This window comes from Urocitellus parryii, chromosome 2 (genome assembly GCF_045843805.1).
Source record: "Urocitellus parryii isolate mUroPar1 chromosome 2, mUroPar1.hap1, whole genome shotgun sequence".
Taxonomy (NCBI): domain Eukaryota; kingdom Metazoa; phylum Chordata; class Mammalia; order Rodentia; family Sciuridae; genus Urocitellus; species Urocitellus parryii.
In genome coordinates this window covers 115,308,278-115,322,322 of record NC_135532.1, presented here as the reverse complement: position 1 = coordinate 115,322,322, position 14,045 = coordinate 115,308,278, and the positions used below count along the sequence as shown (strand labels likewise).

At 47.7% G+C, this 14,045-nt stretch overlaps 1 protein-coding gene across 3 annotated transcripts in view; it reads right to left on the bottom strand.

Annotated features, from left to right (window-relative positions):
- Plch1 (phospholipase C eta 1) overlaps positions 1-14,045 on the bottom strand; it is a 155,700-nt gene that overhangs the window by 68,583 nt on the left and 73,072 nt on the right. For all 3 annotated transcript variants that reach the window (XM_026392934.2, XM_026392935.2, XM_026392936.2), the window contains exons 2-3: positions 8,048-8,194; positions 4,861-5,104 (exon numbers count right to left, since the gene is read on the bottom strand). In XM_026392934.2, the coding sequence (XP_026248719.1) occupies positions 4,861-5,104; positions 8,048-8,194 (391 nt within the window). The remainder of the gene's footprint in view (positions 1-4,860; positions 5,105-8,047; positions 8,195-14,045) is intronic.

Here is a 14,045-nt window from a genome sequence, read left to right as displayed (position 1 = left end):
ATTTCTTAAATGATTCAAATCAGGGCTTTGGAAACTGAGCCACAGTAAGAGAGAACAGAAGCCCCATCACCTTCCTTCTAGAGTTTAGGGGAAATATTTCAGGTTGTGCTCCTTTTACACCATTTTTAAGTAGATGCAGGAGCCCAGTCTTTTCAGATTTGGTTTGTCCTTGCCTGGTTCAGGGGGTCATCAACTGAGTCAAGAGGAGAGTAGTCAAGAACCTAAAGGGAGAGCGGTCAGGGTCAATGGCTAGCAAGTGCCGAACTCGTTTCTCTGTGCACAGGGCCCACTCTGTGAGCTCCACTTCTCTTCATGGTAGATATGACATGGCTCTGCCCCCACAACATTCAGCCAGAGCACAAAAAATCACTTACTGGGTCCCATGACCCAGTATTTTCATCCTTTAATTCTCAAATTCTTTATCAAAATTTCTCTAAGACTTCTCCAGAAGAAGGCAGAGATGGCCACACCCTGAGCACAGGCTCTGCAAGGACTCAGCACCTGCCACATCTGGCCTTGGCCACTGGCTGAGGAGACCTGGGCTGATATGGCAGACATAGTGGACTCAGACCAAGAAACATGCCCTCGTGCTTTTCCCAAGCTGACCCACCTGGAACAGCACTCAGCACCCGTCGAGCCTCTGTTCCTCTGTCTGTAATGTCAGGAGCACAGCTGGATGATCTCAAGATCCCTTTATTTCTACGATTCTATGGAAGGAAAATCCACTTTTCCAGTGACAGTCACACTGAATGCAACTGCAGGTGTGGTGCTCCGTATCTCCTAGTAATAAAAAGGAAACCCCGAGCGCCCAGAAAATGCTGGAGCAACGATTCAGCCAAGCACTCAACCACTCCAAGAGGATGAACAGTCATTCTGCAGAGAAACCCAGGGGTAGAGCTGGATGGAATGGATTATGTTTCCCAGAAAGAAGCCGGAGGAGACTGTGCAGAGCCAAGGGCCCCATTAGGCCAAGTGGGTGGCTGCTCCTCTCCAGGGCCCAACCATAAGTCTTTATAGACCATTTGATCCTGGTTACAAATGCTGTGCTCAGCCACTGTCCCGTGAAAACAGCCTTATAAACAGTACATATGTGAATGTGCACAGCTGGGTTCCAATAAAACTATTTATAGACACTGAAGTGTGAATTTTAAACCATTTTACATTTCACAAAATGCTCTTCTTCTTTTGCTACTGTTCAACCATTTAAGACCCATTAACTTAGAAGCCCCCCAAAATAGGTGATGGACCAGGCGCCGTGGTACACACCTACAGTCCCAGCTACTCAACAGACAGAGGTAGGAGGATCTCAAGTTCAAGGCCAGCCTCCGCAACCTAGTGACACTCTGTATTGAAACAAACAAACAAACAAAAAAATAAGTGCCAAGGATGTGGCTCTGGTACAGTGTGTGGCATTGCCCCAGGCCTGGCATGTGTGAAGCCCAGGGTTCTGTCCCCAGTGTTCCCCCACCCACCCCCACACACACACAAAGGTAATGGGTCAAAATTGCCCTGTAGTTTGAGGGAAAAGAATAAGGCTCCATTAGTCTTCAGGATGCCTGAAGCCTTCTAGGCTCAGGACCTCCATCCTGGCATCAGGGGACACGGTGGGGAAACATGGAGGAGAAGGGCCTCCCTCGGGAAGCCCCAAGGCTAGACGCCACACCACAGTCACCTCCATCAGTGGGGAGGCTGACAGCTAGGACTTCCTATCTGAGTAGGAAAGTAAAAAATTGCTACTCCTGACCTCTCCAGCATAATGACTTCATCTATAAAGTGCCTACTGTGTGCCGGGCAGTGTTCTGAGGACGTGGTTTACACCAGTTGGTTCCATCTCCACAAGCCTGTGCCGGGTCAGCTCTGTGACACATCACAGGGGCAAGTCACCCAGACTCCACAGCACATGGCAGAGCAGGGCTGGACCCACAGCACAGCCCTGGGGTTGAGCCCCCACCCTGACGCTGCATCACTTCCGACAGACCTGAGCACCATGCAGGCTCCACACAGTGTGGCGACTGCAGAAACCACCACTTCCTGCTGTAGATGCACAGGGCTTCTCCGTCAGCCATCTGCGCCCATCACTCACGGTATTCATTCACTGGTGAACGTTCTAGTCCTATGGGAAGTCTGACCATAAACATCCTGAATCTCTCCTCCTCAATTAGTGTAGACTGTCTAATGGAGGACATCATTCCATCATTAAGATATCAAAATCTGGGGCTGGGCTTGTGGCTCTGTGGCAGAGCACTTGCCTATCATATGTAAGGCATTGGGTTTGATCCTCAGCACCACATAAAAATAAATAAATTAAATAAAGGTATTGTGCCCATCTACAACTAAAAATTTTTTTTAAAGATACTAAAATCTTATCAAACTTGGAAAAATCTGAACAAGAATGGCTCCCTGTCTCAAGATAACTTTCCCTGTTTCGAGAACAACAGTTTCGTTACTGAACAATAGTTTCTACCCACTAATTTCTTCTTTCCTCTTTTTCACCCTTCACAGACACATCAACTGCCTCCAAGTCTCTCATGACATTGTTCCTTATGACATCTGGCTGTGCTTGCTGTTGGATACTTTCCAGTCTTAGAATCACCACCCAGCACAGTGAGAAGAGGCCCATCCTACAAAGTCATCGCAAAGGTCAGGACCTAGACTTCTCTAAGTGACCAAAGGCTCTGCAGATGTGCCCTTGATGGCCTCAGAACTGTGGCTTCCCCATTCCTTGCAGAAGAACCCCAGCTGTGCTCAGGCATCCAAGAGCCCTATGGCTTCATGTGGCTGGGAACTGAGGGGGACGGGTGGATCCCACCTCAACTCAGCCGTCCTCAGGACTCCTGGTCATCAAGGTGGCGTCTGCTGAGGCTGGGTGTCCTTAAGGAATTTCAACCCAAAGAACAGATCACGGCAGACTGAGCGCAGCAGCAGATTCCCCGTGTTCCATGAAGTCTAGCAGGGCTTCACACAGCGAAGCAATGGATGCTCATTTGTTTTGCTTTGAAACAACAGTTCTATTTCACGGGAACAGGCCAACCTGTGGTAGAGTTTATTATGGTTTTAAATGATTTGAGTTTTTAGATTCTCAGATTTGATGTCTCATGACAAATATTGACAGATGGATGGAGTTGGAGAACACAATGCTAAGTGAAGTTAGCCAATCCCCAAAACCAAATGCTTTCTCTGATATAAGGAGGATGATTCATAGTGGGGTAGGGAGGGGGCGCATGGGAGGAATAGAGGAACTCAAGATAGGGCAGAGGGGTGGGAGGGGAAGAGAGGAGGCAGTGGGTAGGAAAGATGGTGGAATGAGATGGACATCATTTCCCCAAGTACATGTATGAAGACACAAATGGTGTGAATATACTTTGTGTACAATCAGAGATAAGAAAAATCGTGCTCTCTGTGTGTAATGTGAATTGTAATGCATTCTACTGTCATATGTAACAAATTAGAATAAAAATTTAAAAAAAAAGAGGTGTGAGAAGCACCTTTGCTTCCTGGACAGGGCTGTGCTTGCTGCTGAAGCAGCAGCAGCTCCTTCAACCAGAGCTGGCCAAGCCCACATGCTGAGGGCACAGGACCTGGGAGGGCACCATCGAAGACCCCTCACTTGGGAGAAAACATGTGCCCTTGATCACGTCCAGCCCCATCCTCGAAGCCCGTGCTGCCTGCACCCTCTGGCGGCCCTGCAGATTCTGTTTTCACTCATTTGTTTTTGTACCAAATGTTAAAGGGTAAAGGCTTAAACGGCCAGGTGGAAGCCCAGAAAGTGAGTCCTACCTTTGCACTTCATGCACTGTGATCCCACCTGCATCTACTGTACACCGTGAACACCAATGGCTCAGTGCTCAGCCACTTGGGCCTTCACAGCTGGGGCCCCTCCTTGGGTCTGCTCAGCAACACCTTGAGCCAGGCCTGAGCAGCACCAAGCTCTCACCATGCCTGGGAAAATGAAGCCAGACGCCTGTGACCTCAGGGGTAGCCACATCTTCTAAGGCAAAAGGGCAGAAAAGGGAGCCAAAGAGGCCAACTGACCCACTTGTCCCTTTACAGACAGGAATGTGAGGCCAGAGAGGCCATGCCACATGCCCAGCCCCCAGCCAGGAGGGAGCTGCCTTCAGAAGACCAGGTTCAGGGAGAATTAGACGTGTTCTTGTTTCTCAAGCAGTGTTGAAAGGGTAAGTGTTGGAAAGTAGAAAATAACTTCCAGGCTGCAGTGTGGCTCAGTGATAAGAGTATTTGCCTTCTTTTGTGTGAGGCCCTGGACTCAATCCCCAGCACTGAGGAGGGAAGGGTGAAGAAGAGAGGAAGGACAAGTAACTTCCTCCTGAGAATCAATCAGTTCAGTTTCAAAACTGAAAGTTAAAAAGAGAAAAAAGTCAAAGAAGCTTAATGCCTGCTATATATTGGAACTCAAAAATATCTGTTAAATTAAACTAACTTGATGACCAAACAAGATTTTCTCTAATCCAAATCAACCTAAAAGTTACACGTAACCAACACTCAAAACAGGCAATAATATTTCATTATTGTGAAGCCAACTTCAGTCTCTTTCAGAGAATTCTGCCCGAGTCCTTAGAGCCAAGTCTTTGTGGCTTTACATGTGCCTTGGCGGAGGGTGAGGAGGAGAGAGAAGGGTGCAGGGGGAAAGAAAGGAGAGGGGCTTCAAGCCTCACAGCCTGGAAGGAACAAAGCCAAGTCAACCAGACAACCCAGACACACATGCACAAAACTCAGAAATGAAGCCCTGGGAGGGAGGAAGGGGTGGATAGGTTCAAAGCAGGGATATACACCATGGAGCTGTCACCATGAGACCCATTCATCCACTCGATCACAACAACAGGCGCAGTTCTAGGAGGATATTGGTCGTGGGTTCTCTGCCTCTTGGCGAGGGAATCCTCGTCACTGATGCCAGCCATCAGGTACTTGAGGCCCGTGATCCAGGTGCGGGCCTCCTCGGGGTTGGAGGTGACAAGGTCCAGGGACTCCATGTGGTTGCCATGGTAGATGGTGAAGCAGCAGCTGGGATCGAAGCCCCCCTCCGCCTGCCGGTGGAATATTTCAGACTGGCGGCCCTCGGTGACTTTGTAAATGGAATCGATAAGGACTGGAGGGAAACAAGACATACCATCACATAGCAGGTGAAGTCAGTTACTGAAACAATTGAGAAATAAGAACAGCAAAATCATTTTAGAGAGAAAAAAAATAAGCACAAAAAAACTTCACTGCCTGCAATTTGTGGTTTTTAGTTCAGATACTGAATGCTGGCTCTGATGTCTTCTGTAGGGAAACTTCTTCAAGTAACACTTTTCTGAGATTTTTTTTTTTTGGGGGGGGGGGGTACCAGGGATTGAACCCAGGAGGACTTACCCATTGAGCAGCACAAAGCCACATCCCCAGTGCTGTTTTGTATTTTATTTAGGCACAGGGTCTCCCTGAGTTTCTTAGGGCCTCACTAAGTTGCTAAGGATGGCTTTGAACTCATGATCCTCCTGCCTCACCTCCTGAGTCACTGGAATTATAGGTGTGTGCTACTGCACCCAACTTCTGAGAATTCTTGACAATGTCCTCCCTGAGCAGCGACTCAGGATGAATTGAAACTTAGAGTAGAAAGATCGATCTGCCCATAGGGCAAGAAGGCTGGTGGAAAAGAAGGCTGATGATATGCCAAGGCTACAGTTTATCTAGTTATGGACAGAAAGCAGAGGAAGACCCAGAACTGGCTGCTGTTTTGAAAAATGTGTGAGAGGATAGAAAATAAAAAGCAAAGAAACTTACTGGCAACTAAGTAGCAAGCTAGGAATGCTTGGCATTGGTAGAAAGAACCCAGGGTGGTGGGGGTGGAGGAGGGGGTGGAGAAGTAGCACCCCAGAGGAAGGGGCAGGAGAACACAGAACTAGGCCCACCCCAGGAACGCTGGACAAGCCATTCATGCTGAACTGGAGAGCTCAGGAGGGAGGATAAGTGGAGATAAAGTTGGAAAGAAGTCAAAGGCTAGGTCTTGGAGATTCCGCTATTCAGGAATACAGTGGCCCTGAAGCACTGAAGGCTTGGATCAGAGAAGCAGTGGCCAGGATAACTCCAGAATTCTTTGTTGTTGTTTGTTTATTTTTGGCTTGCTTCTTTATTTTTAAGCAGAAACCAGAAGCGAGGCACATCCTACCACCTGCCCATGTGCACCATCAACTCCTCGCTCTGTGTGAACAGCAGGATCCCATTTAACTCTGGTATCCACTCAACCCCAAGTGACTCACAGGGAAAGGAGCCTTGGCTCAGCCCCAGGGAAGTCCTGGCAGGTCAAAGCCACTGGGGCCCCATTTCTACTTCCTGGGGGGGTTTAGGTGAGGGCATGCCAGCCAGTTCTTCCTGAGCAGACATGCGCAGTTGCGCAGTCTGTTTTGAGGGAAGGGTCTGGAAAGGGTTCTCTTTCCCTCAAGAGGCCAGAAGAGAAGGTCCCTTCTGCCTCTTCACAGTCACATCAGGTCGTAAGGCCTGGGACAGCTGAGGCTACACTGCTACTGCCTTAATGGAGAGAGAGAGAGACCAGTGCCCGCTGCCCAGTCCTGTCCATCTCTGGACTTCACAATAGGTGGGGTGATAAACCTGTTTATCAAGGGAGCATGATTTAGACAAGATCTTATTACTGACAAACACAGAGGAAGCCAGCCTGGTGGAGACTGGTTAGGAGACAGGGCAATTGGCACCTCGAAAGGCAAACAGGCTCTGGACCAAGGAGTTGCCATGGAAACAGGAAGGAGGGCTGATGAGAGAGAGCCATGTCACAGGACTCAACAGGACTTGTTGCTAAGACAGGAGTGGTGTATGGGTAGTTCACTTAGATGCCAATCTGCCTGGCCATGAGGGTCTCCAGGACGCTGGTAGAGCATTCTCTGGTGTATTTGTAAGAGGTTTCATGGAAGGAAGTGGTATTTGAATCAATGGTCTGAAAAAGGAAGAGTCAGTCTCTCCCAACATGAGAGGGCAACACCCAATCACTGAGGGAACAGAAAGGCATAAGAAATGCACATTCTCTCTCTCTCTTCTAGAGCCGGGACACCCAATTCTCTCCTGTTCAGACATCAGAGCTTCAGGGCCTCAGGCCTTCAGACGCTGGGTCTTGCATCAGGGTCCAGGCTCATGGCATGGGACAAACTGAGCCATGCCACTAGTTTCTGGTTCTCTAGCCTGCAGATAGCATATTGTGTCATTTCTCAGCCTCCATAAGAAGGTGAGACAAATCCCCTAATAATCATCCACCTACTTGTCCATCCATTCATCCATCCATCCTTCCTTCCTTTCACCCACCCACCCATCCACCCACCCACCCATCCTATTCATTATGTCTCTCTGGAGAAACACTGACTCACACAGTGTGGGAGAGAGAAGCTTTAACTAGGAGTCAGATCCAAACAATTTTACTTGATACCATAAAACAGTGCTGTTAGTTGGGCATGGTGGTGCATGCCTGTAATCCCAGCAGCTCAGGAGGCTGAGGCAGGAAGAATGTAAGTTCAAAGTCAGCCTCGGCAACTTAGCAAGGCCCTAAGCAACTCGGGGAGACCCTGTTTCTAAATAAAACATAAAAAAGGGCTGGGGATGTGGTTCAGTGGTTGAGGGCCCTGGAGTTCAATCCCTAGTACCAAAAAACAAACAACAACAAAAACAGTGCTGTTAATTCATTAATCAGTTTACTGTGCTCAGAATACAGCAATACACTTTAAAGCTCACTGGATTTATGACATCCCTTCCCTTTTATAGGAAAATAAAGGTATGCAGCTATAAAAATCTTACAGTGTACTTAAAACACACACACACATCATACCTCAACACAGAGGAAATGTTAGCATTTACAATATTCATGGATGAACTTTTATGGATTCAAATTCCCCAAAGAGAGTCATCCTTTATGGACTCAATATCCATAACCAAGGTATCCAAAAACTTGCAAAACTTTGGAAGTTTCACCAATGCAAAGCTCCCACAGGGTCCAGCCCACATTGCCCAGGGTTACCGTGTCCATCCAAGCAAAGAAATCAAAGGCTGCCTTTACTTTTTGCCCTCTCGCTCTTCCTAGAGGGTCGCCACCGGAGGCGGGTCCGGTGCTCATCCAGGTAAAAGAGCCGAACAAGCCCTTTGGTCCCACGCTTCAGCTTGATCATCTGAGTCCCGGACTGCATGACACTCATGCATCTTTCAACTGCAAAAGAGATAAGAGCAAGGTGAGCTCTCATACAATGCCCAGCACACTGGTGTCCAGACCCTACAATCAGAGATACCTCTACTTCACCCCCAAAGACTTTGAGGCCCAGGAGACAGACTGGGCAGAGGTGATCTGAAAAGAGACTTGGTAAGGAACTGGCAAGTTCCTTGTTAGTTATAGCCACTAACAAGCCTTGTAGACAAAAATAAAATTCTATTTCCAGGTAAGTAAGGCATTATTTGTATTGCAGTCTGTTTTTTGGTATAAGACTGATGACCCCTTAGATATACTAAAGCAGGTTTGCAGACATGTTAAATCTGTGATTTTTATACATCCAGTTGTAAAAGCACCTTGTAATAATGTGGCCAATGACATTGTTAAAATTAGACAGTGGTGACACAGGATTCATGTTATTATGTTTTTGTGCATATTTGAAAACAGCTAAATAAGTGTTTCAATGTAATCACGAAGCATCAAGTTTTCACAAACAACAAATGAATGAAAACATTTGTTGAAGCATTTAAACTGCTAAGATTTTTTCCTTCTAGAGGAATAACTTGGCACTGGAACTCAGGCAGCATCCAAATCACTTGCTGTCAGAGGCAAAGCTGTCATTTAAACCCAGCCTACTTTGGGAAGAACCTTGCAGAGCGGAGACATCTGCTGTCCTTGCCCACTCCCCTTGTTTGGCAACATTGGCCCCCTTTTCCTGTGCCACCGCTCCTCACCCATTTCACATAGCTTTGGTGGGCTGTCAATCACCCAGCTTCAGCTCGCAGCAACTCTGACTCCCTCACAAGGGCAGAAATCCTGAGCAGATCACTGAACAAAAACCAGAAGCAGTCATTTCTACAAGAGTGCATTCAGAGAGGTTCCTGAGGGGCCACCTCAAAATACCACAGGTGTCACCGGTCCTCTCCCAAGAAGGTCAAACGATTACACTTCCCCCTGACTCTGCAAGTTTTGCAATGGTCTTCCAAAACACTCCTTTTTCATCAAATCAGGTAGAAATAGAGCACTCCAAATATGAAGTGCCAAACATCCACCTCCCCCAATGGATGCTGTTGGAAGCCACATGAAAGAAGCACAATAAACAAACTTTGGCAGCAATGGACTCCAGCTTTCCTGACTCAGTATGTTGCCTTTACTAGGAATGATGACCTGATCCAAGCTAAACCTCAATGCAGGGGGAACCCATCCCAGGTAAGATCAGCACATCCCTAGATGTCCACCCCAGGAAGAGTCTTGTCCTCCCTTGAAATCGGGGAGGCATGAGCAAGCAGAGTGCCAGGATTTAGCAGTGCAGGAGCATGATGCACAGGTCACCTTCACTCATCCCATCAAACACTCAAGTCACAAAAATATTGCTTAAGAAAACTGCAGGAGCATCTAAAAAGAAGGAGGGAGGGAGGGAGGGAGGAAGGGAAGGAGTGATTGAGTGAGGGAGGGAGACAAGAAGGAAGGGAGGGAGGGTGCAAACAACAGTCAGGGTAGGTAAGGAACGACTAAGTCAGTCCAGAACTTGGGGCCTGGTTTAAAAGGAAATGCTAATACCTTTAGGACACTTTCCCCTTCTCCAACCTGTTACCAAGGTTACCTGACTCCTGGGAATTGTTCCTCCCTGCAAGGGGTTGTTAATGAATGCCCCCTGGGCTCCTCCCTTGCTGCCTGTACCCTGGGGCAGCTTCTTCCAGCCCTTGGATCACTGTACCTTTTGACCCACCTTTTGGTCACTAGTCAGGTAGGCAAGATAAGAGGAGGAGAAGGCATAAGAAAGACCCCCTCCTCTGTGGAGGAGTCTGTCTCTGTCTCTCTGTTCTATCCTTTAAATGAAACTCTTTGCTCTTACATCAGCATTTCTGGGGTGTTCAATCTTCACCCTGGGGAATGGGATTCAGCTCTGATTCTAGTTATCCGTATCAGAAGGACTTAAAGTGCTCATTTGCATGCAGAAAGCAACTTAAGATTGGTTTCCCTTGAGTCTGTAAGCATCCCCCACTACACCAAGTTGGTTCAGGCAACAAGCACTCCAGGGTGGAATTCTGAGCTGGACATCTCCCACAGGCAATTAGAGTGAGGAGTGGCATCAGGACAAAGCCACCCAGTCAAGCCAAGGCCAAGGCCCAGAAAAGCCCTGGACCTGCCAACACCCGACAGCAGTCTTTAGCCCTAAACAGACAGTTCCCAGGGCAACTCCCTGTGGTGAGCAAAGGGCAAGGAGCCTTCTGGGCAGATGACCCAGAACTTAGTTTGAGAGAATGAGCATCTAAAAAGATAGGTACTAATGGCCTTTAGAACTACAGCTGGGAGAAAACTCCAGCTGTTCCACTTAGGAGCTGTCCTCCATGAGCAAGTTACTTAACCTCTCTGGGCCTCCATTTCCTGATCTGAAAGAGGGATCTTGATGTCATGTGCCCCCTGGTCGTGGTGAGAACTGAATTAGCTAATTCATGACCGGAAGCATGGTCTGGCCGGTCCACTCTACAAACGTAGCTGATCATGATTGAAGCCCTAACCTTCCACGTGCTGGTGTCTGGAGATGGGGCCTTTGGTAGGAATTGGGTTTGAGGAAGTCAAGAGGGTGGGGCCTCAGCAATGGGACTAGTGTCCTTGCAGGAAGCACACTCTCTCCCTCTCTGTCCCTCCCTCTCCCCACCTTCTCTCTGCCACAGAAGGACATGGTAGCAGGAAAGCAGCTATTGGCAAGCAGGAGAAGAACCTTACCCAGAACTTCAGAGGTATCAGCATTGGCCTTGGACTTTCCAGCCTCCAGCACCAGGAGAAATGAACAGCCACTGTTTTAAGCCGCTCAGCCTGTGGTGTTTTTATACACCATCTGAGCCAAGACATGACTGCTACAGGGTATTTTATTATTGAAATCTTCAAAAATAAACATCAAGTCAGAAGTAAAGTCAGAAATATGAGGCAAAGCCCCAGAACAGAAGCCAGGAGGCTGGGACAGGGAGAAGTGCAACCATGAGAACAATGAAGACTGTGGACAGGAAACAGAAGAGCAGCAGAGGTGAGGGAGCAGGCTGGCCTCCATATGGGGAAGAGAGACTACAAGACCCACAGGACGCAGGACCCCAGGGGCTGAGCACTGTGAAGCTGTGGGCTGGGGACATGGTACAATGAGGCTTGATCCACTGGCAAGGAAGACGTTTCTGAGCAAAGGACTGGCTGAATCAAGACATTGTTCAGGAATAAGTCTCTTTGGGAAGGAAAATAAATTGCTCAAACCAGCATGGAAAACTCAATTACTACACCATCAAGATCTCACAGCAAAGACCGCCTGTGTATCTGGCACAGGGTCCTCTACTGAGTTCACACTTCCCTACAGTTTGGATAAATGTTCCCCAAAGACTCAGTGAAAGCTTGGCTTCCAGCCTAGAGTGCTATGATTGGGAGGTGGTGGGCTCTTTAAGAGGTGGGGCTTTGGGGAAGAAGCTAGCTCATTGCAGGCATGAGCTTGGAGGAAACTATGGGCCCTGGTCTCTTCCTCTTTTCTTCATTCCCTAGCTTGTCATGCAGGAAGCTTTGCTCCACCATGATGTGCTGACTCACCACAGTTCCAAAAGCAATGGGCCAACTGACCATGGACTGAAATCTCCAAAACTGGGAGCCAAATAAAGCTTTCCTCTCTTTAAGTTGACTTGTCTCAGGTACAAGTTACAGCAGAGAAAGCTGGCTAACACACTGCCACTGCTTTCCTCTCCCTTTCCTGGCTCCTTTGCTTTTCCCTGAAAGAGAACTGCTATGGCCACCACACTTCAGCATTTCAACAAGAAAAAGCACAGTGAGGCAAGAGGAGAAGCAGTTACTTGAGCTAATAAATGCCCCTTCCTGTTGGCAGGCAGCACCCAGACGAACCCAGCATCTTAGAAAAGTGGAGCTCCATCCCTCATTAGCTCCATCTATATCCCACTGACTCAGCCTTGAACGCCCAATGGCATTCAAGCATCACCCACTGCTGAGGGCTGGCAGGTAGGACTGTGGTGCAGGGTCTGAAGCCATGTGTCACTTAAATTGTTTATGTGACTGCTTTACACTGTCTCCCTAATTGTCCCCGCCCCCCATCGCAGAAAGTCTTATGGTTAGAGTCAAATTAAAAAACTGAATCCAATGAACTTTTTAGAATCATCTAACCCATTTCTCTCTTCCCCAAACCTTGTATAAAGTCCCTTACAATGGCAAAGCTAGCCAAAAAGGGAGCACTGTCGATCGTCCTTTGTAACTCATTCTAGCAGGTAAAAATCAGCAACAATGCAGTCAAACTATTCTTCCAGTCCCCTTTAAATCACTTATATCAGCTGAAGCCACTTTCCTCAAGTTCCACCTCCAGGATAACAGCAGTGACCACTCTGTATAGCAATCCTCAAGCAGATAGTAAATGACAAGGAAGGTTTCACTCCAGGTACCCCAGGGCAGGGGTCCAGGGGCTGAGTGTGGCCTGGCCTCATCACACAGCTTCTAGTGCTAGAGGTTCTCTGCCAGATGCAGGCCACACGTCACAGCAGGTACTGATAAGTGCACAGTATATGAAGCCCGTCCTTCCACATAGTGGCTTTAATATTTTGAGAAAACAAGCTCATTTGGATACAATGGAGCACGTCCAGGACTATTAGGAGCAAAACAGCCACCATCCCAGCACGAACAGGCTGTTTTTGCCTGTGAGCTCCAGACCTCCACGTGTACGCTAATCCGCTGCCCTGGTTGGAATCGTGATATTTAAGCCACTTGGCACCCTGCCTTTTCCATCTGTATTATAAACAGCTTTCCATGTTTTCACACAGTCCTAATAATTATCTTAATGGCTGCCTACTGGAGCAGCATAAATAGTTAAAGAGCAGAGCAGATGAACCGAGGACCACATTCCTAACTTTATTACACAATTAGAGTTTTAAAACTCTTACCAGAATCTCAGCTGTAAAACAAAAGGCATAACAATGTGGTCTACAAGGCCCTGAGACTCCAACTCTGTTAGAGGATTAAATCAATCCCTCTGGAACAATCAATTTAAAATGAGTAGAATTTCCCTAGGGTCATCAGTTTATTAAATCCCTCAAGCAGAAGATTATATATATAAACATGTATATACACACACAGAGACACACACACAGATTTACTGATGTATAATTTAGATGTGATATGTCACCTGTTTTAAGGTACAATTAATTCAGTGATTTCGGCATATACAGAGGGTGTAACAGTCTCGTTCTAGAACATCTCCATCACCCCACAAAGGAGCCTCGTGCCCTCTGGCAGTCGCCCCTATTTCCACCCATAGCCCTAGACAGCATGGACCTCTGTCCTGACAGACGCCCTTCCTGGGCACCTCACGGAAGGGAAATCGCACAATCTCTTGGGCCAGTGTCCCTGGCTTGGCACAATGTTTTGAGGTGTATTAGTGTCAGTATTGTTCCTTTTCCTTCCTCCTCCTCCCCCACATCCTGTTGAACCCTTCCACTGGCATTTAGGGCAAAAATGGTCCTGAGCAGGAGACTGCGAGAGAAAATGATGTGAACATGCGAACAACACAGTGCTGAGCAGCCCCGTGAGGAGGGAGTCTCTGAGGACGGGCTTGGAGTCTCCAGGAGAGGCCAGCAGGGCACATGTGAAAGAGCAGGTAAAAAGTATGCGACCTTGGTGTGATGAAACACTGGGATTTCTTTTCTTTTTCTTTTCTTTTTTTTTTTTTTTCCTGGTTCTGGGGATTGAACTCAGAACCTCATATGTTAGACAAGTGTCTACCTCTAAGCTACATTCCTAGACCTTTGCATTTTTTATTCTCAAACAAGGTCTCACTAAGTCATGGAAGCTGGCCTCAAATCTGCAATCCTCCTGCCTA